The sequence below is a fragment of the Jaculus jaculus genome, chromosome 3 (assembly GCF_020740685.1).
Source record: "Jaculus jaculus isolate mJacJac1 chromosome 3, mJacJac1.mat.Y.cur, whole genome shotgun sequence".
NCBI lineage: Eukaryota > Metazoa > Chordata > Mammalia > Rodentia > Dipodidae > Jaculus > Jaculus jaculus.
Window position 1 is genome coordinate 93,718,945 of NC_059104.1, and position 23,406 is coordinate 93,742,350.

Here is a 23,406-nt window from a genome sequence, read left to right on the forward strand (position 1 = left end):
GCCTCAGAAATAACCTCAGAAAACCAGGCACTATGGAATATTATGCTAGAAAAATGCTATGGAAAATTCTAGAAAAAGCCAATCTTATGGGGGGGGGGAGGACAATGAGAGGTATATGCAGAATCCCTGTAGTTATTCTTCCAAAAGGTAAGAGAAAGAGTGGGAAGAGGAAAAAGCAAACAAACAAAACAAGGTCACAGAAAAAACAAACAGGAGAGAAAAGCAGAAGTGCAAACTGAAAAGTGCAACCAATTCTTTCATTCTTCATGTATTTACCTGAGTCCTAAGGGAGAGTTTGTTTTTCTTCTAATTAAATAGTAACTGCAAACTGTTCAGGCAAGGTGAGAGAAACCCAACCAAGGAAGAACATAACTGAGTTGAGCCCTCATGAATTCTGAGTTATTATAGCTCAGACAAGAAGACAGAAGCTCTTGCTAGCCAGACTGAATGAATGCATGCTTTCAACTTTACAAAAGCAAGCATTTCATACCAAAAGCCATATTATAACACGTTAAATAACAAAAGATGACAATAATTAGCAAATAAAAGTTTCTGACAACAAACTATTTAAAAAGCCACAAGCATTTTAGAAAATAAACCTGCCAGGCGTGGTGGTACACACCTTTAATCCCAGCACTTGGAAAACAGAGGTAGGATGATCACCATGAGGTCAAGGCCACCTTGAGACTACACAGTGAATTCCAGGTCAGCCTGGGCTACAGTGAGACCCTACCTTGAAAAGAAAAAACAAACAACAACAAAAATGTCTGATGTATAACGGCTAAGATGAAAGATTACATATTGATTACATACTCTTATTATTACATCTCTTGATGATAATGACATGGGATGAATATGTAAGCATACTATGGCAAAAAGATTGGAGTAGCTGAATCCACACATAGGAAACATGAACTTTGAACTCATACTCTACATAAAAATGAACTTCAAACAGATCACAAGGGCTGAGGATGCAGCTCAGTGGTAAAGTGTTTTCTAGCATGCATAAGTATTTGAGCTACACACACACCAAGGACCTAAACATAAAAACTAAACTTTTTCAGAAGATAAGGGAATACGCTACAAGACCTTAGGATAGGCACAAGTCTCTCAGATGTAAAATGTACCAGACACCAAAGGAAAAACTTACAAGCTGGTAAGAACAAGAAAAGGCAAGCAACACACCAGAAGAATATGTATAATATAGATATTATTGAAATAGCTAGGAAAATATCTGTATCCAGAATGTATTTTTGTTGCTTTTTGTTGTTGTTGTTTTCCGAGGTAAGGTCTGGTCCAGGCTGACCTGGAATTCACTATATAATCTCGGGGTGGCCTTGAACTCACGGCGATCCTCCTACCTCTCCCTCCCAAGTGCTAGGATTAAAGGCATGCACCACGATGCCTAGCTTGCTGGGGTTTTTTTGGGTTATTTTTTGGTTGTTTGTTTTTTCAAGGTAGGGTCTCACTCTAGCCCAGGCTGACCTGGAATTCACTATGTAGTCTCAGGCTGTCCTCAAACTCACAGTAATCTTCCAACATCTACCCACCTCCCAAGTGCTAGGATTAGAGATATACCACCATGCCTGGCTATATTGTTTTTTGTTAAAATTTAATTCATTTGCAAGTGGGGGGGAGGGAGAAAATGGGTGCGCTATGGCCTCCAGCCACTGCAAATGAACACTAGATGTATGTGCCACTTGTGCATCTGGCTTCACATGGGTACTGGGGAATTGAACCTGGGTCATTAGGTTCTGCAGGCAAGCACCTTACCACTGAGCAATATCTCCATCCCCAGATTGTATTTTTTAACCTTAACTCTATAATTAATTAATAATGGAAAACAAATTTTAAAAGAAGTATAAGCAGCCAGGTGTGGTGGTGCACACTTTTAATCCGAGCACTAGGGAGCCAGAGGTAGGAGGATTGCTGGGGATTCAAGACCACCCTGAAACTACATAGTAAATTCCAGGTCAGCCTGGGCTAGAATGAGACCCTAGCTCAAAAAAAAAACAGCAGCGTAAGTTAAAGGAACATATAGCAAAGATGCACCAGTGCCCAAATGGTGCTTGCAATGATCATAAAGTGTGAGTTAAGAACACAACGAAACTAGTATATACCAATTAAGAAAGGCTAGAAGTGGCCAGGTGTGGTGGCACACGCCTTTAGTTCCAACACTCGCAGAGATAGGAGGATCACTGTGAATTGGAGGCCAGCTTGAAACTACATAGTTAATTCCAGGTCAGCCTGGGCCAGAGTGAGACCCTACCTCAAGGAAAAAAAAAAAAAAAGAATGGCTAAAAGTGAAGAGAGAGATCATGCTAAGTGTTGGTAAGATGCGGAATAACTAGAATTCTCCCAACAGTGTTAGTGGGAGTGTAAAAACTTTTGCAAAAAAGTTTGAAAATTTCTAACAAAAGTAAGCTATATTTACATATGAACCAGCAATTGTATTCCCAAGGGAAATGAAAACCATGTCTGCAGAAAACTACGCACAAATGTTCAAAATAGTTCTGCTCATTCATAAGGAGCCCAAAACTGAAAACTCAAATGTCCATTATCAGAAGAATGGGTAAACTGCGGTATATTCATAAAATGAAATACTAGCTCGGTAGAAACGTAAAAAAGAGCATGTATACTACAAAAAGCATGGATGAATTAAGAAAATCACACCGAATACAAAAAGGTACATGCAATATGATTCCAATGAAGAACAAAAAAACTATAGCAACACAAAGCAGAGTAATGGTTACCTAGGAGAAGAGTGGGAATGACCACAAAGAAAAGTGAAGCAACTTTCCAGTAAGATCCGCCTCTTAATTAAGCTAATGATTACATCGGGTATCCATTTGTGAACACTCTTCAAAGTATATACTTAACATGATTAGAACTTATTGGGGGGTTGAGGTAGGGTCTCACTCTAGCCCAGGCTGACCTCAGGGTGGCCTTGAATTCATGGCAATCCTCCTACCTCTGCCTCCCAAGTGCTGGGATTAAAGGCATGCACCACTGTACCACCATTATAACTTATTTTTTATATGTTATGCTTTAATAAAATTTGTTTCCAACATATAGGACATATTCTAGAAACTACTAAGTATCAAACAGTATCTGTTTTCAAAATACATCACTCATATAAAACACGAAATTGTAATGTAGGCAGAAGAAAACCCATCACCATTGAACCTTAGGCTGGATGTGGTAGTGCATGCCTATAATCCCAACATTTAGGAAGTTGAGGTAGGAGGTTGGGTAAATCCAAGGCCAACAAGACCCAAACTCAGGTTTTTTTCTCTTTATTACTACTGACATATTTTGTATGGATACATCACATGCTGGTACTCTCTTTTCCCTTGTCCCTGACCCCAGTCCACTGGGGACACTCTTCACTGGGGTTGCAGGTATTTCCTGTGGGGTTGTGGTTTATCCATTATGAGGACAGCAGTCAGGTTTTTTCTTGGTGGGAGGGAATACCAGAAACTTTTTTAGCCACAAAACGAACAGGAGAGACGGTTTAGCAGCTAAGGCACTTGCTTGTGAACCCTAAGGACCCAGGTTAGATTCCCCAGTACATGGTGATACATGCATATGGAGTTTGTGTGATGTGGCTAGAGGCTCTGGCAAGCCTATTCTCTATCTGCCTCTCTTTCCTCTCTCTCTCTCAAATAAATAAATGACATGTTTTTTAAAAGCCACAAAATAAAGCAAGCCAGCTTTGATGAATCGTATTTGTAATGCCAGGTCTCATCTTAGAAAGCTGAGACAGGAGCACTGCTGTGAGTTGAGGCCAGACTAGTCCAATGTAGCTGTTTTTAGCTTTTTTTATTTAGCTGCTCAGTGTTAGTTCTTTCAAGTAATCAGGATGGAATAAGGAAGGTAGAAAATCAAGTAAAAAAGCATTTTTTATAAATCTATACTAAATAAAATAAACAAAATTAAAGAGCCTCAAAACAGTTCAAATCATCATTTTAAAAAAACATTCTAAAACCCATGCTTGTTTTTTTTGGTTTTTTTCCCCAAGGTAGGGTCTCACTCTAGCTCAGGCTGACCTGAAATGTACTTCATAGTCTCAGGGTGGCCTTGAACTCACAGCGATCCTCCTACCTCTGCCTCCTGAGTGCTGGGATTAAAGGTGTGTGCCATCACACCCGGCTCCCTACTTGCTTTTTTAAAACAACACAAAATATCTCATGACCTTCCTAACAATTACTTGAAATTTCTAAACAGGTATTGTGATTTTAAAATAAAAACTAGGGGCTGGAGAGATGGCTTAGCGGTTAAGTGCTTGCCTGTGAAGCCTAAGGACCCCAGTTCGAGGCTCGGTTGCCCAGGTCCCACGTTAGCCAGATGCACAAGGGGGCGCACGCGTCTGGAATTCGTTTGCAGTGGCTGGAAGCCCTGGCGCGCCCATTCTCTCTCTCTCCCTCTACCTGTCTTTCTCTCTGTGTCTGTCGCTCTCAAATAAATAAATAAAAAATGAACAAAAAAATATTTAAAAAAAAATAAAAACTAGGGCTGGAGAGACGGCTTAGCAGTTAGGGCATTTGACTGCAAAGCCAAAGGTCCCAGGTTTGAGTCCCCAGGACCCACGTAAGCCAGATGCATAGCATGGCACATGTGTTTGGAGTTCATTTTCAGTCACCGGAGGCCCTGGCATATCCACTTTCTCTATTTCTCTTTCTCTCTCTCTCTCTCTCTAACAAATGAACAAAATTAAAATCAAAAGCCAAGGCAGGGCTGGAGAGACAGCTTAGTGGTTAAGGTGCTAGCCTGGGAAGCCTAAAGGCCCAGGTTCAACTCTCCATAACCCATGTAAGCCATCAGATGCACATGGTAGTACATGCATATGAAGTTCATTTGCAGTGGCTAGAGGCCCTGGCACACCCATTCATTTATTTTCTCTCTCTCTCATAAGTAAATAAATTTTTTTTAAAAAGCAGACACAATTACACCACCAAATATACTCATTTTCTTATAATATCCACCCTTCCCAGTTCTTATACCCACCTTAAAAGAGCTGATACCAGTGGCTATTGTAATAAACCATGGAGTTTCTTAAATACACTTGTTTTCAGATGCTTGTAGATGAGGGAACAGGACCCCAATTAGGGAGTTTGCTATGGTTGCTAAATTTGCAGATTTCACCAGACTATCATGTATATAATTAGTTTGGTGCCTGACAAATACTAAGTGTTCAAAATAATTTTATTTTATGATTAAGCACATTTTCTTAGATGATTCCACTCAGAAATATAAGACTCATCTAGCCAGGTCACTTTCAAAAGTTAAATATAAATACTTTGATGCTAATATACTACTATCATTGATGCAAATGATCCTGAAGAGGATCAATTCCGATTTATGTTTTTTTTCTGTTGTTTTGTGTAACTCTCATTTTGAGGCAGGCTCTCAAGGGTCACTATGTAGCAGCAGCCACCTTCCAGAGGGCTGGGATTACAGGTGTGCACTACCACAACCTGCCTACATTTTTTTTTGAGGCAGGCCCAAGAGACTGCCCCCATTTTTTAATGAGAGGGAGGGAGGGACGAAGGGAGGGAGGGAGAGCTGGTCTACCAGTGTCTCCAGCCACTGCAATCCAACTCCAGACATGTGCGGCCCTCGTGTGCATGTGCAACAGTGCGCTTGTGCATCTGACTTACGCGGGACCTTGAGAATCAAAAACAAATCCTTAGGCTTTGCAAGTAAGCCCCTTAACCACTAGGCCATCTCTCCAGCCCTGCCTAAATCTTTTTAAAGCTTTGTTTTCAGCTTTGAACAGGGAAGAGAAAAAGGGAAATTTTAAAGAGCAGGACCTCTTATCATAGGCAACTCTAAAAGATGAGAGATGGTAAGCCGGGTGTGGTGGCACACGCCTTTAATCCCAGCACTCGGGAGGCAGAGGTAGGAGGATCGCAGTGAGTTGGAGGCCACCTGAGAATACAGAGTGAATTCCAGGTCAAGCTGGGCTACAGTGAATCCCTACCTTGAAAAAACAAACAAACAAAAAAACAAAAAGATAAGAGATGGCAAATGTCCTCAAGAAACACACATTTCAAAAAGTTTTTCCTCAATATCCTCTTACACACTACCACTGCACCTTCTGTTTACTCGTGGACACATCACTAATGTTCAATATTTCCACTTGTCCCTCATTACACACCCCCAGGGTGCCAGCCGCTCTACCCAGCCCAGTCCTATCTCAGAGTGTAGAATGCACCCTAGCATAGGAGGAAATTTCTAAAGATTGCTAGTGGGTTGATAAAGCTCCAAGAAGTAAAAAGGATTAGAAGTGAATGGAAGCTTAGAAAGGAAGATGATTAGACAGGGAGACAAAAAAAAAAACATACTTACTTTAATAAATGTGATTAGGGTCCTCCTAAAAGATTGCTAAGGGTTAATGTGTAGGATTATCTCAGAACTGGCAAAAACCTGTTTTCTTCAATTCATAATGGTTTCAGTCTGATATTCTTCCTCTTTTTTTTTTTTTTTTTTTTTGAGGCAAGCCCAGCAAACTGGCCTTTTTTAATGAGAGAGAAAGGGGAGGGGGAGGGAAAAGGAGAGGGGGAGAGAAATGGGACTCAGCATGCCAGAGCCTCCAGTCACTGTAATCAAACTCCAGACACGTGTGCCACTTTGTGCGCATGTGTCACCTTGTGTGTCTGGTTTACATGGGATCTGGATGCAAACATGGGTCCTTAGGCTTCGTAGGCAAGTACCTTAACCACTAAGCAATCTCTCTACTGTTCTTCCTCTTTTTGTTGCTTTAGTTAGGTTTTGATGTTTTAAGACAGGATTCATTACACAGCCCAGGACAGCCTCATACTTGTAATCCTCTGCTCAGTCTTTGAAAAACCAAGTCATAGGCTTGCACCACTGTAGCTGAACTTCTCTGTTCATACTACATCAAAAGAGGACATCAGAGGGCTAGAAGGGATTGCTCAGTGGGTAAGGCACCCACCTTTAAAGCCTAACAATCTGGGTTTGATTCCCTAGTACCCACATGAAGCCAGATGAACAAAGCGGTGCATACATCTGGAGTCTGTTTGCAGTGGCTAGAGGCCCAGGTGCACCCATTCCCATTCTCCTCTTTCTCTCCTTGCAAAGAATATTTAAAAAAAAAAAATGAAATAAAAAGGAGAAAACCCAGAAATGAAGAAAAAGGAAAAATAAAACAACATATAACACCTATTCCTATGTCTAGAAGGTTTCACTTTTGTTATTCCAAATCAACCTGCTGGGATAGAGCATCATCCCAGCATTCCTCACACCCATATAAAAAAAAAAAAATTCTGTACAAAGCAGATACAGTCTCCTATCACCTCTGCCTGGCATATCAAGTGCTCAATGCCAAGTCACTAACTCTGTATTCTCACTTGTCAGTGAGAATATCCGTCTTTAAAAATCTGAATTTAAGCCAGGCATGGTGGCTCACGCCTTTAATCCCAGCACTCGGGAGGCAGAGGTAGGAGGATGGCCATGAGTTCAAGGCCACCCTGAGACTACATAGTGAATTCCAGGTCAGCCTGGACCAGAATGAGACCCTACCTCGAAAAACCAAAAATTAAAAATAAAAATCTGAATTTAGGGGCTGGAGAGACAGCTTAGAGGTTAAGCGCTTGCCTGTGAAGCCTAAGGACCCTGGTTCAAGGCTCAACTCCCCAGAACCCACATTAGCCAGATGCATAAGGGGGCACACGTGTCTGAAATTCGGTTGCAGTGGCTGGAGGCCCTGGCATGCCCATTCATATTCTCTCTCTCCGCCCCCCCCATCTGTCACTCTCAAATAAATAAATAAAAATGAACAAAAAAATTCTGAATTTAAACTGGGCATCATGGTGTTACCTATAATCCTGGTACTCAAGGGGCTGAGACCAAACAATCATGAGTTCAAAGACAGCGTGGACTACAAAGTGAAAACCATTGATAATAGCCAGGTGTTATGGCACACACTTTTAATTCCAGCATTTGGGAGGTAGAGGTAGGAGGATTGCCGTGAGTTCTAAGCCACCCTGAGACTACATAGTGAACTCCAGGTCAATCCGGGTTAGAGCAAAACCCTACCTTGAAAAAGCAAAACAAAAATAATAATAAAATAATAATAATAATGAGCTGGAGAGATGGCTTAGTGGTTAGGGTGCTTGCCTAATGAACCAGGTTCTATTCCTTAGTACCCACATAAGCCAGAAGCACAGGGTGGCACATGAGTCTGGAGTTCTTTTGTAGTGGCTACAGGCCCTGGCATGCCCATTCTCTATCTGACACACACTCAATCTCAAAAATAAGTAAATAAAATTTTTTTTTTTTAGCCAGGCGTGGTGGCGCACACTTTTAATCCTAGCACTAAGGAGGCAGGGGTAGGAGGATCACCATGAGTTCAAGGACACCCTGAGACTACATAAGTGAATTCCAGGTCAGCTTGGACTAGCGCAAGACCCTACCTCGGGGGGGGGGGGGAAAAAAAAGAAAGAAAATGTAAAGATTTGGTAATAATGTAAAAATTTATTTTCCATAAGGAAATATAAAATAAATTATACTCATTTTAATAAGTAGAAAGCCTAGAAGATTATGCACAGTAAAGAAGGATTATATCTGACTGGCAAAATTTCAGCTATAAGAATCTGAGGGATGGCTTGCAGTTAAGGTGTTTGCCTGCAAAGCCAAAGGACACTGGTTTGATTCCCCAGGACCCACATAAGCCAGATGCACAGGGTGGCACATGCGTCTGGAGTACGTTTGCAATGGCTGAAGGACCTGGTGTGCCCATTCTCATTCTCATTCTCATTCTCATTCTCATATTTTCTCTCTCTCTCTCAAATAAATTTTAAAAAACTAAAAAATTTTTTTACTTCCTATCTATCTTAAACAAACAAATAGGGCTGGAGAGATGGCTTAGCGGTTAAGTGCTCGCCTGTTGAAGCCTAAGGACCCCGGTTCGAGGCTCGGTTCCCCAGGTCCCACGTTAGCCAGATGCACAAGGGGGCGCACGCGTCTGGAGTTCGTTTGCAGAGGCTGGAAGCCCTGGCGCGCCCATTCTCTCTCTCTCTCCCTCTAGCTTTCTCTGTCTCTGTCGCTCTCAAATAAATAAGTAAAATATTTAAAAAAATATTTAAAAAATAAACAAATAACTTACAAATATTTTTTTGGGAGAAAGAGAGAGAGAGAGAGAGAGAATATGAATGTGTGGGTGGGTAATGTGTGTATGGACAAGCACATGTCTGTGCCCATTACACTCACGAAGGCCAGAGAACGATGCCAGATGTCTTTCTCTGTCGTTCTTCCACCTTATTTCCCTGAGACAGTCTCTACCCTGAACCTGGCAGTCCCCATTTTTTAATTAGACTGACCACAGAGCCCCAGTGACTTTCCTGTCTCCACCTCCAACCCTCAAGTGCTGTAAGTACAGGCATGGGCAGCTATGCTCCGTGTTTTACGTGGGCACTAGGGACCAAACTCAGGCTCTTCATGTTTGCAAAGAAAGCTCTCTTACCCATACAGCTATTATCCCAGCTCTGCATAAAATAGTTTTTACTTCCTATCTTTGTAATTCTCAAAGCTAATAAAACCTGATACCATGCTTATTCTCCTCAATGAAGTAAACATGTGTAACATATCATCCTTTATTAAAATTTTATTTTCTCTTAACAACAAAGGACAGAGTTTTCTGTTATAAAAACATATTATATGAATCAGCATAAAAAATGTTTTGTTTGTCTGTCTGGAGACAGGATGTTGTTAAGTAGCTTAGGGTGGTCTTGAACTTGTGATCTTGCTGCATCAGTCTCTCAAGGTTCTCACCATGCCCACTTAAGGCCGCTTCTTATTTATTTGTTAATTTAGAGAGATGGAGGGGGTAAAGAGAATGGGCATGCCAGGGCCTCCAACCACTGCAAATAAATTCCAGATGTATGCACCATCATGTGCATCTGGCCAACATGGGTACTGAGGAATTGAACCTAGGTCCTTAGGCTTTTCAGGCAAGCACTTAACTGTTAAGCTATTTCTCCAGCCCTTAAAGCTGCTTCTTACTCAATTGATAATTATCAATGTGATATTTCGAAAATGGATAAAATAAGCCTTTGTAATACTCTGGAGTAATGAAGAAATAATAAAATAATATTCTGACAAAATGTGAAAAGGTATTTTCAATTTTCACTATAAATATATGTTCCTGAAAAAAAAAAAAAAGTTAACTATAGTGCCCAACAGTAAGTTAATGAAAATGGAGCATTAAGTGTATAAGGCAACATGATAGCCCCTTCATGCTACATATACTTTAGAAAGCACACATTAGTCTTTCTTCACCTTTTATTTTATTGTATGATCAAACTTCTCTAAGTCTCACCTCTTAAGAATTAGCTTCAGGGAAGGGTGTGGAGAAAAACCATGTGCAACCTAATAAAAACAGCTCAGTTTTAAACTGCTGCCAGACATACATGTTTTATGAGTAAGACCTGAGATAATCCTTTGATTAAGAAGCTTCTGCATTCTAAACATACAAGGCTGCCAGCAAGAGGAGCCTCAAGTTCATTCTTTTATATGATGACCATAAGTAAGTCTCTTTTCTAAACTATGTTTTCTTCTACTTTAAAGATTTTTCGGAAGAGGAAAAAAGTACCAATTAAGGTGAGTCAAGATTTTAATCCATCAGCTTTCTCTATTAAAATATTTCATGGCAATCTCAGCAATCATACATCCAAAAGTCACTTAAGGAATATGAACTCCAAGGAATTAGGCACATAGAACATGCAGAGATGACTACCAATGCAAATGACTTTATACAAAAAGCAGAATGTCAAAGTATAGAAACAGTATATAGTGTGTATATACAGACCGTAAGTATGTATGTGTGTGTGTGTGTATATGTATGTATATATGTATATACACACACACACACACACATATATACACATACATACACACACATAAATACAGAGGCACTTGGGCAATTCTAAAAAGCCTTGTGATGGAGACAGTGTTCTGTTTCAATTGACAGATAAAATTGGAGTTATTTTCTGTGTGTAACATAGTGTTATAAAGGACATGCACACACTGTAGAATGCTAGTTTTTTCTGGTAGGAACACTTAATATCCACTTTCCTTGTAATTCAGGAAAATAACATATTGTCATAAATAATGAGAGCCAACAGATTCTTGAACTATTCCTCTTATGCAGCTGTAATTATCCATCAGTGCTCAACTGAGCATTGAAGGAAGGGTAAGATACTAAACTGTAAGAGGAAAACAAACCATTCAAAACAGCAAAAGAAAGTGACCAAGACATAGTTGGGAAGTGAATATTTGGAGACTTATGGCATATCCTTTTTTTTTTTTTTCCCTCTTCAAAGTAGAGTTTCACTCTATCCCAGACTGACCTGGAATTCACTATGTAGTCTCAGGGTGGCCTTGAACTCTTGGTGATCCTCCTACCTCTGCCTTCCGAGTGCTCACATCTGGAGCTCAGCTGCAATGGCTAGAGGCCCTGATAGGCCAATTTTCTCTCTTGCATGTTCTCTTTCTCCTCACGTTTAAAAAAAAAGGCAAGTCTGTCAGCCTTGCCTCAAAAATAAGTATGCTGATGGAGACTGGGTGTGATGGTACACACCTGTGATCTCAGCGCCCAGACAGTGAAATTGGGAGGATCGGGAACTCAAGATCATTCACAACTACATAGTGAGACCAAAACCAGCCTGAGATACATGGACCCTGTCTCAAATATATTTCTTTTTAGGAAAATAAAAAAAAAAAAAAACTGTGATGGAAAGGACTAAGGCAAACTGGGAATAAAGTGAACAGAGAAGATAGTAACAGCGAGAAAAGAATCAAATTGTTGAAATGTTACAGAAAGCAAAGAAAGGGGACTTGCATCACCAAATGTTTCAGAAGGAAGACGGAGAAAAGGGATTTCAAGTAAGATGTTCTGGTTGATCTTTTAGACAGTATGTGTCTGATTTCAAGAGAATAAGAAGCAAATGAGATTTGAGAACATAGAAAGATCTTATAGAATGCTCTTTGCATGGCTGAAAAAGAGGAAAGTCCTCACTAGGAGAGTGAAATCAAGACTCAAATTAAGCCGGGTGTGGTGTATACACCTTTAATCCCAGCATATAGGCAAGAGAGGTAGGAGAATCTCAGAGAGTTCAAGGCCACCCTGATACTACATAGTGGATTCCAGATCAGCCCAGGCTATAGGGAGACCCTACCTGAAAAAAACAAATCAAGGGCTGGAGAGATGGCTTAACGGTTAGGCGCTTGCCTGTGAAGCCTAAGGACCCTGGTTCGAGGCTCGGTTCCCCAGGTCCCACGTTAGCCAGATGCACAAGGGGGCGCACGCGTCTGGAGTTCGTTTGCAGAGGCTGGAAGCCCTGGCGCGCCCATTCTCTCTCTCCTTCTATCTGTCTTTCTCTCTGTGTCTGTCGCTCTCAAATAAATAAATTTAAAAAAAAAAAACAAATCAAATTAAGAACTTTCCTTATAAAAGTATGAGAAGCTTGACTAAGAAAAATATATAAGCATTCTGACATAACTCAAACCATAATAGTTCAAGTACAGGTTGTGTATCCCTAATCCAAAGATCTAAAACCCAAACTGCGCTAAAATCTGAAACTTCTTTATTATCAACATGAGGACACAGTGAAAAACTCTATACTTTATGGGATGGGTCTCAAAGACCTCAAAATTATTTTTAAAAACTACTACATAAGGAGCTAGAGAAATCACTCAGCAGTTAAAGGTGCTTGCTTGCAAAGCCTGATGGCCCCAGGTTTGATTTCCCAGTACCTACATAAAGCCAGATACACAAAATGGCACATGTATCTGAAGTTCATTTGCATTGGCAAGAGGCCCTGGTGTGCCTATTCCTTTACTCTCTCCTTGCAAAAAAAGAAATTAAATACTGTAAGAAGTTACCTTCATACTGTGTATATATAAAATGGATTTCAATTTTACAGCTGGGTCCAGTCTCCATATACTCACTTATATAGATGTCAAAATCCAAAACACTTCCGGTCTCTAGTATTTCAGGTAAAGGGCATTTGTGCTTACAGTTTGCTTCTAGTTAACTGCTCACATGTACTCAAAATTCACACACTGACGTCTTCTAATAAGACAGTATTTGGAAGGGGAGTCTTTGGAAAGTAATTAAGAGTTGGATGAGATCAGAAGGGTGTGATTCTCATGACAGGAGTAGAAGACAACACCAGTATCTCAGTCTCTCTCCAGAAAGACCATGTGTGGACAGAATGAGAAAGCAGCTACCTACAACCTCATTATCACAATTGCACTGGCACCTGTGTATCAGATTTTCAATCTACAAACAGCTATAAGAAATTCAAGCTTTTGTTGTCAGAGTCTAGAATTTTGTTAAGGGAGCCTAAGCATGCTAAGACAGCTTTTAAAAGATGGCTTATTCCTAAACAAAATATATCAGTGGAAATCTCTTCATGATACCAAACCAGATGTTAGGGGAAAAGCTGTGGCTCAATTCAAAAGTTCTTTGCCAAATCTATCATATCGCATAGCAACCCACAAAAATACCTCACTATAATAATGGAATCAGGCATAGAGTCTCATTCCTGTAATCCCAGCACTCAAGAGGCTGAAACAGGAGAATGCCTGAAGTTTGAGGCCAGACTAGACTACACAGTGAGTTCCAGGGCAGGCAAAGCAACCTAACAACATACTCTGTCTCAAAACAAAGTAATTACAACAAAAATTGGGCGCCGTGATATGCACTTGTAATCCCAGCACTCCAGAAGTTGGGGCAGGAACATCAGGAATTTAAGACCAGCCTTGGCTACAAAGCAATTTTGAGGACAAACAGGGCTGCATAAGACCATTATTCAAAAAAAGGTGTGTGTGTGTGTGTGTGTGTGTGTGTGTGTGTGTGTGTGTAGGTCAGAAAATGCAAAGGGTCTGGGAGATAGTAAAGTGCTTGCCTCACAGGCATGAGGACCAGAGTTTGATGCCCAATACCCATGTAAAATGCTGAGTGTGGTAGTTAGTGTGTTTGTAATTCCAGCACTGGAGGCAGAGACAGGCAGGCAGATGCCTGGAGCTTGCTGGCCAGCCAGTCTAGCCTAATTGGTAAGCTCCAGGCCAATAAGCTCCTGTCTCAAAAAGGGATGGACAGCACACCTGAGGAGGGGGTTCAAGGTTATCCTCTTGACTTCACACATGCACAGACGTAGCCAGGCGTGGTGGCACACACCTTCACTCCCAGCACTTGGGAGACTAAGTTAAGGGAATTGCTATGAGTTCAAGGCCACCCTGAGACTACATAATGAATTCCAGGTCAGCCTGGGTTAGAGTGAAACCCTACCTCAAAAAACCAAAAAGGAAAAAAAAAAAAAAACCAGAAAGAAAGGGATAAAATAGAAAAGCAAGGGCTGAAAAGATGGCTTAGTGGTAAAGATACTTGCCTACAAAGCTTAAGGACTCAGGTTCAACTCTCCAGATCCCATGTAAGCCAGATGCACAATATGACACAACTGTGCAAGGTTGCACATATGTACAAGATGGCACACATGTCTGGAGTTCTATTACAGTGGCTGGAGGCTGTGGCATACCAATTCTCTCCCTCCCCAACCTCTCTCTCTGATTAAGAAAATTAAAGCTTAAAAAAATTAAAAAGTAAATCTCTCTCAAAAGAATCTCTAAAAACAGTGAAGGTTTGGATTGATTTGAGTGTATAAAATGTGGTGTGGGTGTGTGTGTGCACATGCATATCTGGGTGTCCATGGAGTAGAATGTTGGGTACCCTTCCTCTAGCACTCATCTGAGTACTCCTCTGAGAGTCTCTCACTGAATGAGGAGCTGGGTTTCAAGAGCACTATGAATTCCCATTCCCACTCCCTGAAGGACTGGGGTAACAGGTGTGTATGGCTATGCCCAACTGTTTAGCAAGTCTTGGGGAATCAAATTCAGGTGATCTCATGCTTACAGCAAATGCTCTTATCAGCTGAGCTATATTCCTAGCCCTTCCAACTAAAGAATTTTATCTGGAAAGAAGATTCCATATAATCCATACACCTTGAAGTAGGCTTGTAATAAGACCCTACCTTGACACACAATGTCCCCAAGTGGCATACTTTACTATTTCCAGGCTTTCTTTGATTCCCTAGATTATCTTCTTCACTAAGCTAACTCGCAGTCTCAGGAACCCATCCACACATGCATTACATTTACAATGTCAGAGATTAATATTCACATGCTCACTTTATTAACTAAATCATCTCCCTGATGAATTCTTTGTTAAGAACTCATGGTTCAATTCTTTCCAAAAATGCTATGCCAAGGGATCTCAAGGGATAAACACTGAGAAGCCATGCCTTAGTTTACAAGTATCAGTTATATGCTTCTATTACTACCAAGCCAATGACATGTGTAGACTAGTGTAAAACATCACCAGTAAAAAGTTTATATACATTAGTCTATTTTTTGCCATAGATACCTAAATTGTTAGTCCTCATCCAAAGCAAACGAGCTTCTGAATATTTACCATACATCTAGGAAAACGAGTGAAATGAACAATTTTGTAAAGGTACTGGAAAGAGAGGAGCTATAGGGGGCTAGAGAGATGGCTTAGTGTTTAAGATGCTTGCCTACAAAGCCAAAGGACTCAGGTTCAATTCCCCAGGACCCACGTAAGCAGATGCACAGGGTGGCACATGTGTCTGGAGTTCATCTGCACTGGCTGGAGGCCCTGGCATGCCCATTCTCATTCTCTCCCTATCTATTTCTCCCAAATAAATAAAAAATAAACTTTTTTTTTTTTTTTTTCCCCCGAGGTAGGGTCTCACTCTGGTCCAGGCTGCCCTGGAATTAACTCTATAGTCTCAGGGTAGCCTTGAACTCACGGCGATCCTCCTACCTCTGCCTCCAGAGTGCTGGGATTAAAGGCATGTACCACCACGCCCGGCTAAACGTATTTTTTAAAAGGATTTATATGGGCTGGAGAAATGGCTTAGTGGTTAAGCACTTACTTGTGAAGCCTAAGGACTCCAGTTTGAGGCTTGATTCCCCAGGACCCATGTAAGACAGATGCGCAAGTTGGCACATGCATCTGGAGTTCATTTGCAGTGGCTGGAGGCCTTGGCATGTCCATTCTTTCTCTCTCCCTCTCTCTGCCCCCCCCTTTCAGTATCAAATAAATAAAAATAAAAATAAAGGATCTATAAAGGCCAGGCTTGGTGGAACATGCCTTTAATCCCAGCACTTGGGAGGCAGAGGTAGGAGGATCACTATGAGTTCAAGGCTTTTCTGAGACTACATAGTGCATTCCAGGTCAGCCTGAACTAGAGTGAAACCCTACCTCAAAAAAAGAAAAAGGATCTATAAAAATAATGTTGGGGAGTGGAGAGATGGCTCAGCAGTTAAAGAGCTTGCCTGCAGGGCTGGGAAAATGGCTTAGTGGTTAAGTGCTTGCCTGTGAAGCCTAAGGATACAAGTTGGAGGCTCGATTCCCCAGGACCCACATTAGTCACATGCACAAGGAGGTGCATGCATCTGGAGTTCGTTTGCAGAGCGCCCATTCTCTCTCTCTCTCTCTTTCTGTCTCTGGCTCTCAAATTAATAAAAAATGTACAAAAAAAGGGGGTTTTTTGCTTTTCTTTTTTAAAAAAGAGCTTGTCTGCAAAGCCTAATGACCAGGTCAATTTCCCAGTACTTATATAAAGCCAGATGCAGAGTGGCGCATGTATCTGGAGTTCGTTTGCAGCAGCTGGAGGTCCTGGTGCATCCATTCTCTCTGTCTCACTTCTCTCTACTTGCAAATAAATAAAAATATTTTCAAAATTAAAAAAATAATTTTGAAACCAGGTGTGGTGGAAAATGCCTTTAAACTCAGCATTTGGGAGGCTAAAGTAGGAGTTAAGAGGCCAGCCTGGGACTACATAGTGAGTGCCAGGTCAGCCTGGGCTAGAGTAAAACCTACCTTAAAAAAAAAAAAGTATAAAATTGTTCACATTCCTTAGGAGAAAATAAATGTAAGAAAGCTTCTTATAGTCTTGAGTCAAAAGAAGGGAAGAAAAAGCAAAGCTTGGCATGCCATAAAGCTGTTATACATTTGTTTTTGAACTATACAAAAAGACCAGGGGAAAGGCTGGAGAGGTGGCTTAGTTGTTAAGGTGCTTGTCTGTATAGCTGAAGGACCCAGGTTTGATTCTCCAGGTCCCACATAAACCAGAAGCACATAGTGGTAACATGCATCTGGAGCTCATTTGCAGTGGCTGGAGGCCCTGGTGTGCTCATATTCATTCATTCATTCATTCATTCTCCTCTCTCTCTCCCTCCCTCCCTCCCTCTCTCTCTCTCTCTCTGGCTCTGATAAATAAATTAAAATAAATTTTTAAAAATGCCAGTACAGGGCTGGAGAGATGGCTTAGTGGTTAAGCGCTTGCCTGTGAAGCCTAAGGACCCCGGTTCGAGGCTCGGTTCCCCAGGTCCCACGTTAGCCAGATGCACAAGGGGGCGCACGCGTCTGGAGTTCGTTTGCAGAGGCTGGAAGCCCTGGCGTACCCATTCTCTCTCTCTCTCCCTCTATCTGTCTTTCTCTTTGTGTCTGTCACTCTCAAATAAAATAAAAAAAAAATTTAAAAAAAATGCCAGTACATAGTGAATTCCCGGTCAGCCTGAGCTAGAGCAAGACCCTACCTCACGAAACCAAAATAAATAAATTAATTAATTAATTAATCAAATAAAAATACCAGGTTAAAAACTTAACAGCATTAACTGCTTTATAACCAAACACTAAAGCTTCATAACATTAAGGATTATTGGATGACAATAAATGTCACATGTTTGCAAGTAGGTAAAACAATTTTATATAATTTTTTTCATCTTCTCATAGAGCAAAGTAGAAAACACACCTAGGTAAACTTCCACTCAGTAGACTTTCGGTTCTATTAGAGAAGACTGGATTGGTTTTGCTATTTTTTTTTTTTAACTCAGAATACAGAATTTTCCTAAAATGAAATTAGCCTTTCAGTAATTAGTTTTAAGAGTTGTTGCTCCAGGTAATGCCTCATCTATTCATTTTTCTTAAAAATCAAGTAACTGGGTTACAATGCCGCCACTGAGTACACAGAGGCAGAGGCAAGAGAATAGCTTCAAGTTTGAGGCTATCCTGTTTTACATAGTGAGGTCCAGGCCAGCCTGGGCTACAGAATAAAGATCTTGCTACAACCCCCTAAACTCCCCTGAAAAAAAAAGAAAAACAGGCAAACAAAAACTAGCTCAGGGCTGAGAGAAGTGATATGAGCAGGTAAAACTGCAAGGGGAATGGAGAAAGAACTTCACCAACATGGTATCATTGGAAGACAGGAAGTGTTTGCGAGTATAGCATTTCTATCACCTGAAATAGGTTAACCTTGCTCTTTATGGTGATTCTTTTTAAAAAGTATTTGAAAATTTTCTATTCAGAGTAAACTTCAGAGAAACTTCTGGAGGTCATGCTTTTGTCAAGCATGAAATATAATACAAATTGTTACAACTATGGATACAACCTATAAGAATGACATTTTTCAGATGATAAAAGTTAAATAAAAATTACCCAAAAAAGTGCTGACATATTTAAATGATATCATTTCTATTCTTAAAAGAAAGAACTGCTTGAATTTTACATAACCTGAAGCCTGTGATTAAGTCATAAGAACTTGGCAAGAATTGAAAGGCCATCCACATTACTGGGAGGAATGTGACCCACCATACTAGAGACAATGACTTTCCTAACATACACGAGGAGGAGGAGATGGGAATGTGGCCTATTCTCAGTCTACAATGTTACTTTCTAGAAATCTTAAGCTTCCACTGCACAGCCACATTAAAACCCCAGGCTCCCTTTCCCTGCAGTAGAACATGCCATGCACAGCAGACACAAGAAAGGCTAAAGTTATCAACAACAATATGAAACAGCATGAAGCAAGCTCCAAAAGTGCAAGGCTGCATTAGCTACATTAGCTTACCATAGATCTCGGATCTACTCTCCTCTGAACTAGACTTTGTCTTCTTGGAGGAGCTATCTGCACAAGAGCGGGAGAAAAGGAGAGATATAGAAAATATGGAGACCAATGTAAGGGGAAAATTCATGGGGGGGAAAAAAAGAATGAATCATGATCAAGTTAAATTGTGCAAACATAAAAGTATGAACATCACAGATGATAGCACCGAGAACAGTCATGAACAGCACAGGCAATGACATATTTTAAAGATTTACTGAAGAAAAGACAGTGCAATAAAAATACATACAAAACAACACATGAATAGTCTAAAAATGTATCATCTGATAATTGTAGAGATGTCAAAAAGCACTGGAAGTTATACTAATCTTATTATGAGCAAAATCTGTGGAGATAGACACATCACAGAGTAAAGACTACATCTATCAAGATTATAATGACTAGCACTTTTATGAACACAGGGCAGAAACCTTTATTAGCAAGACAATAGTGAATCACATAAATGAAAGCATCTGAGCCCCATGACTTCAAATTTAGGCATCATAGATATAGAATTCTCGCTTCATGGAGAACTATAAGTGATGCATCACTACTCGCACCACTAAAGCCTCCTAAACTGATGGCTGATTACTACTTCAGATGCCAAGTGAAGTATTCATTACTTACTCCCTACTTCTCCCTTCCCAGAACTATGAGATATTGTAATTACTAATGTGAAGCATACTGTTAAAATTATATTTCTAAATATATATAAAGAACATATTATATTTATGTATCTGAGATTGCAATGTATACTTTTTATTGGTGTACACAATCAACTAAGATAATACATGCTCAAAGAATATTCATTTCAAATGACAAAAACAAAGTTAAGCAACTTTATAAAATGATTAAGTTTACAAGGAGAAAGGAAAATCCTATATTTTATAAGAAGAATGCACTCTATATGCATAAAATTATAATATGCATTAAGTTGGCTAAAAAAATCTAGGAAAAAATAACACTATGAAGGTTGCAAGATATCAGAATCCAGAATACTTTTAGACTAAAGAAAAGGGAATTTCTGCTGGGCACTGAGGCACACACCTATAACCCCAGCACTCAGGAGGCAGAGGCAGAATGATCACAAATTTAAGATCAGCCTAAGTTAAGTATCAAGACCCTGTCTTAGGAAGAATAAAAGGCCAGGCATGGCAGCCCTTTAATTCCAGCACTTGGGAAGCAGAGGTAGAAGGATCATTGTGAATTTGAGGCCAGCCTGGGATTACAGAGTGAATTCCAGGTCAGCATGGGCTAGAATGAGACCTTAGGAGTGGGGATAAAGGAGAAAATAGATGATAAAGAAATAGGTATTTCTACGCATTTTCTATTCAAATGAGATAATCATTAATTTTTGAAGGTGCACTGAATCTAACATCAATTCACAACAATCTCAACTGAATTTTAAGTGTCTACAGAAGTATGCAGTTGTTCCACTCTTGATTTTATGATCTACTGGTACTCATACTATGACTCATCTCAATACTAAGTTCTGGGTGTAACGCATATCTCCATTTATGATAGAGTTCTATTACTGTCATTGTTTTTACAATGATGGGTCTACAGTGCTGCAAGTTAAAAATGCATACAATTCCTGTGAGCTGCAGAGGTAATTTCTACAGCTGGAGAGAGGAAGTGAAACACTGCTCCTGAATGGTATGGTTCACATACACTGCATAATTCCAAACTTCAGTACTTCTTGCAAGAATAGAGAGTATTTTACCTGTGGGATCAAAATCATGTGATGAACTGCGTTCTACTTTCTGCTTCTTATCTGTTGGTGACTCTCGGTTCAAAATACTTCCATGCCTAAATTAAAACAATCAAATATTTACTACAAGAAAAGCATAAGAATAAAAGTTACATTTAAAAATTGTACACAGGTGCTTTGGGGGGGGGGGAAATAAAACCCCTAGAAAATAAGTTGCCTTTACACACCATAAGTCTCCATATTTTTCAAAGTTTTTTTTTCTTCTAATTTTTTATTTATTTATTTGAGAGCGACAGACACAGAGAGAAAGACAGATAGAGGGAGAGAGAGAGAATGGGCGCGCCAGGGCTTCCAGCCTCTGCAAACAAACTCCAGACGCATGCGCCCCCTTATGCATCTGGCTAACGTGGGACCTGGAGAACCGAGCCTCGAACCGGGGTCCTTAGGCTTCACAGGCAAGCGCCTAACCGCTAAGCCATCTCTCCAGCCCTTTTCAAAGTTTTAAAATCAAATGAGTAACATGTATTCTACATAGTCTTTTAAGTATGTATACCTATAAAAGAGTCTCAAAAAATGAGAATGGTATTCATCACTAAAGTCTATTTTATTCATATAAAAACACTATTTACAGGTCAATCATTATCATTTCCATTTAAGAAAGCAGTACCTAAAAATAATTTAACATATTCTCTAACCCTATACATGCTATGATGAAGCTCAAAAATGACCGTATAAAATCCTAGACAGTTTTCCTTTCAAGTAAAGCATCTTGCTGTTAAATAAACTTGTTTTAAAAAAATTCATGTATAAATACAACGTGCATGAAAATAGTTTATAGAAACAAACCTACCTTAGGCAAATTTCACTGTACCCCTGGTTATCTAGGCCTAATCACCTTCTAGCCCAAGAGGACACCAGAATGTTTTTACCATGACAAAATCCAATTATATCAATCAGCTGAGGCTAATAGTGGAGCAACAAATAAGACCCTGGGATGCAAATACTACCAATTAATTGAAAAGCTTGCACTGATATCATGGACAGTGCTGCCATTACAAATGATAAAATACTATAATAATGAGCAATGACATCCTACTAACAACTTTAAATAATATTTATCCTACCAACACTTTAAATAATATTTATGAGAATTATGATGAGAGAGGAAAGAGATGTTGAAAGAAAAAATGCTAGGAAGAGTCAGATTCTTCTTATCAAAAAATGAATGTGCATACAGGCAAATGTGAACATTTTGGATATTTTCCCTTTATTGTCTTAAAAATAATTAAGACGGGCTGGAGGGATGGCTTAGCAGTTAAGCCTGCAAAGTCAAAGGACGCAGGTTCAATTCCCCAGGACCCACGTTAGCCAGATGTACAAGGGGGCACAAGCATCTGGAGTTTGTTTGCAGTGGCTGCAGGCCCATTCTCTCTCCCCCCTTCCTATGTCAAATAAACAAATAAATAAATACAAATAATAATAATAAGACTAAACCAGTACTAAAGTTCACTAACAGTAGTGATGGTCACACTCAAGTGATAAAGTAGAATAAAATTTAGCAATCTATTTTTACTTCCTCAAGCAAATGACACTTCAGAACAGTCACAGATTTTTAAGTTAAATTAATATAGGGAGTAACCTTGAAGAGTCAATTTGAACAAACTTCTTAAATGCTTATACTAAAAACACTGAAAATATTATCAAAACAAGGCTGTGCTCCAGAAAAAATATGCAACACCTGTTACATTTTAAAGTCTATGAAGCATTATGAAATTTTGTTCTACTTAACTCCATGTTCTCAAAAACCACAAAAATCCCCACAATTTCAAAGGAATGCCTATAACTAAAATTTAACCTAAACTTTAGTATAAAGGACAACTGAAAAACTTACCTTATAGGTTTTTTGAGGGGAAACCTGAAACGAAGAACAAAATGGGATCATTATTTAACTTGTGAAAATCTTATGCTAATTCTCCTAAAACAAAATTCAACAAGCAAGTGGAATAAGATATTGGACTTCATCTTTTAAAATATTTTCACATCATTAAATGTAGTCCTTAGTTATTTGTGTTTAGCTTTATCATAAAAAGCTTTTAAAATTACCTCTGGAGTACTATCACTTACTAACAATGTTCCAAAAGTGAAAAACAGAGGGTATTTTTTTTTTTTGCTTTGTTTTGTTCTTCTGGGATTCTGTAAGCTAAAAGAACCAAACAGAGGGAGGGGAGGCAATGGAGGGAGTGGGGAACACAAATCTAGAAGAAGAAAAAAAGAACCAAACAAAAAGTTTCCTCTCCTATTTTTTTATTTTACTTATTTATTGGGTTTTCAAGATAGGGTCTCATTCTAGCCCAGGCTGAGCTGGAATTCACTATGTAGTCGCAGGGTGGCCTCGAACTCACAGTGATCCCCCTACCTCTGCTGGGATTAAAGGTATGCACCACCATGCCCTGTCCCATGATCCCCCTTTTTTAAAGGAAATATGGTTGCCCAACGCTTGGGAGACAGAGATAGGAGGAAGAATTAAAATTCTTAAAGTTTCTTAGTGGTTTTTGTGAGTCAGTAGTTTCACAAGGTTTTTTGTTTTTGTTTTTGTTTTTGCTTTAAGGCTATTAGTAAAGATAGCAAGAAATAAGCATAAAATATGATACATGTTATTTCATTTGGCATGAGGGTAGTTGAGTTTTCCCTCCACCAAACAAA

At 39.7% G+C, this 23,406-nt stretch overlaps 1 protein-coding gene across 4 annotated transcripts in view; it reads right to left on the reverse strand.

The window, feature by feature from the left end:
- Positions 1–23,406, reverse strand: part of Arhgef12 (Rho guanine nucleotide exchange factor 12) — a 180,587-nt gene that overhangs the window by 76,436 nt on the left and 80,745 nt on the right. For 2 of the 4 annotated variants that reach the window (XM_045146302.1, XM_045146299.1), the window contains exons 2-4: positions 22,595–22,618; positions 20,716–20,801; positions 18,960–19,016 (exon numbers count right to left, since the gene is read on the reverse strand). In XM_045146302.1, coding sequence (XP_045002237.1) covers positions 18,960–19,016; positions 20,716–20,801; positions 22,595–22,618 — 167 coding nt within the window. The remainder of the gene's footprint in view (positions 1–18,959; positions 19,017–20,715; positions 20,802–22,594; positions 22,619–23,406) is intronic. The other 2 variants (XM_045146300.1, XM_045146303.1) reach the window with 1 other exon arrangement.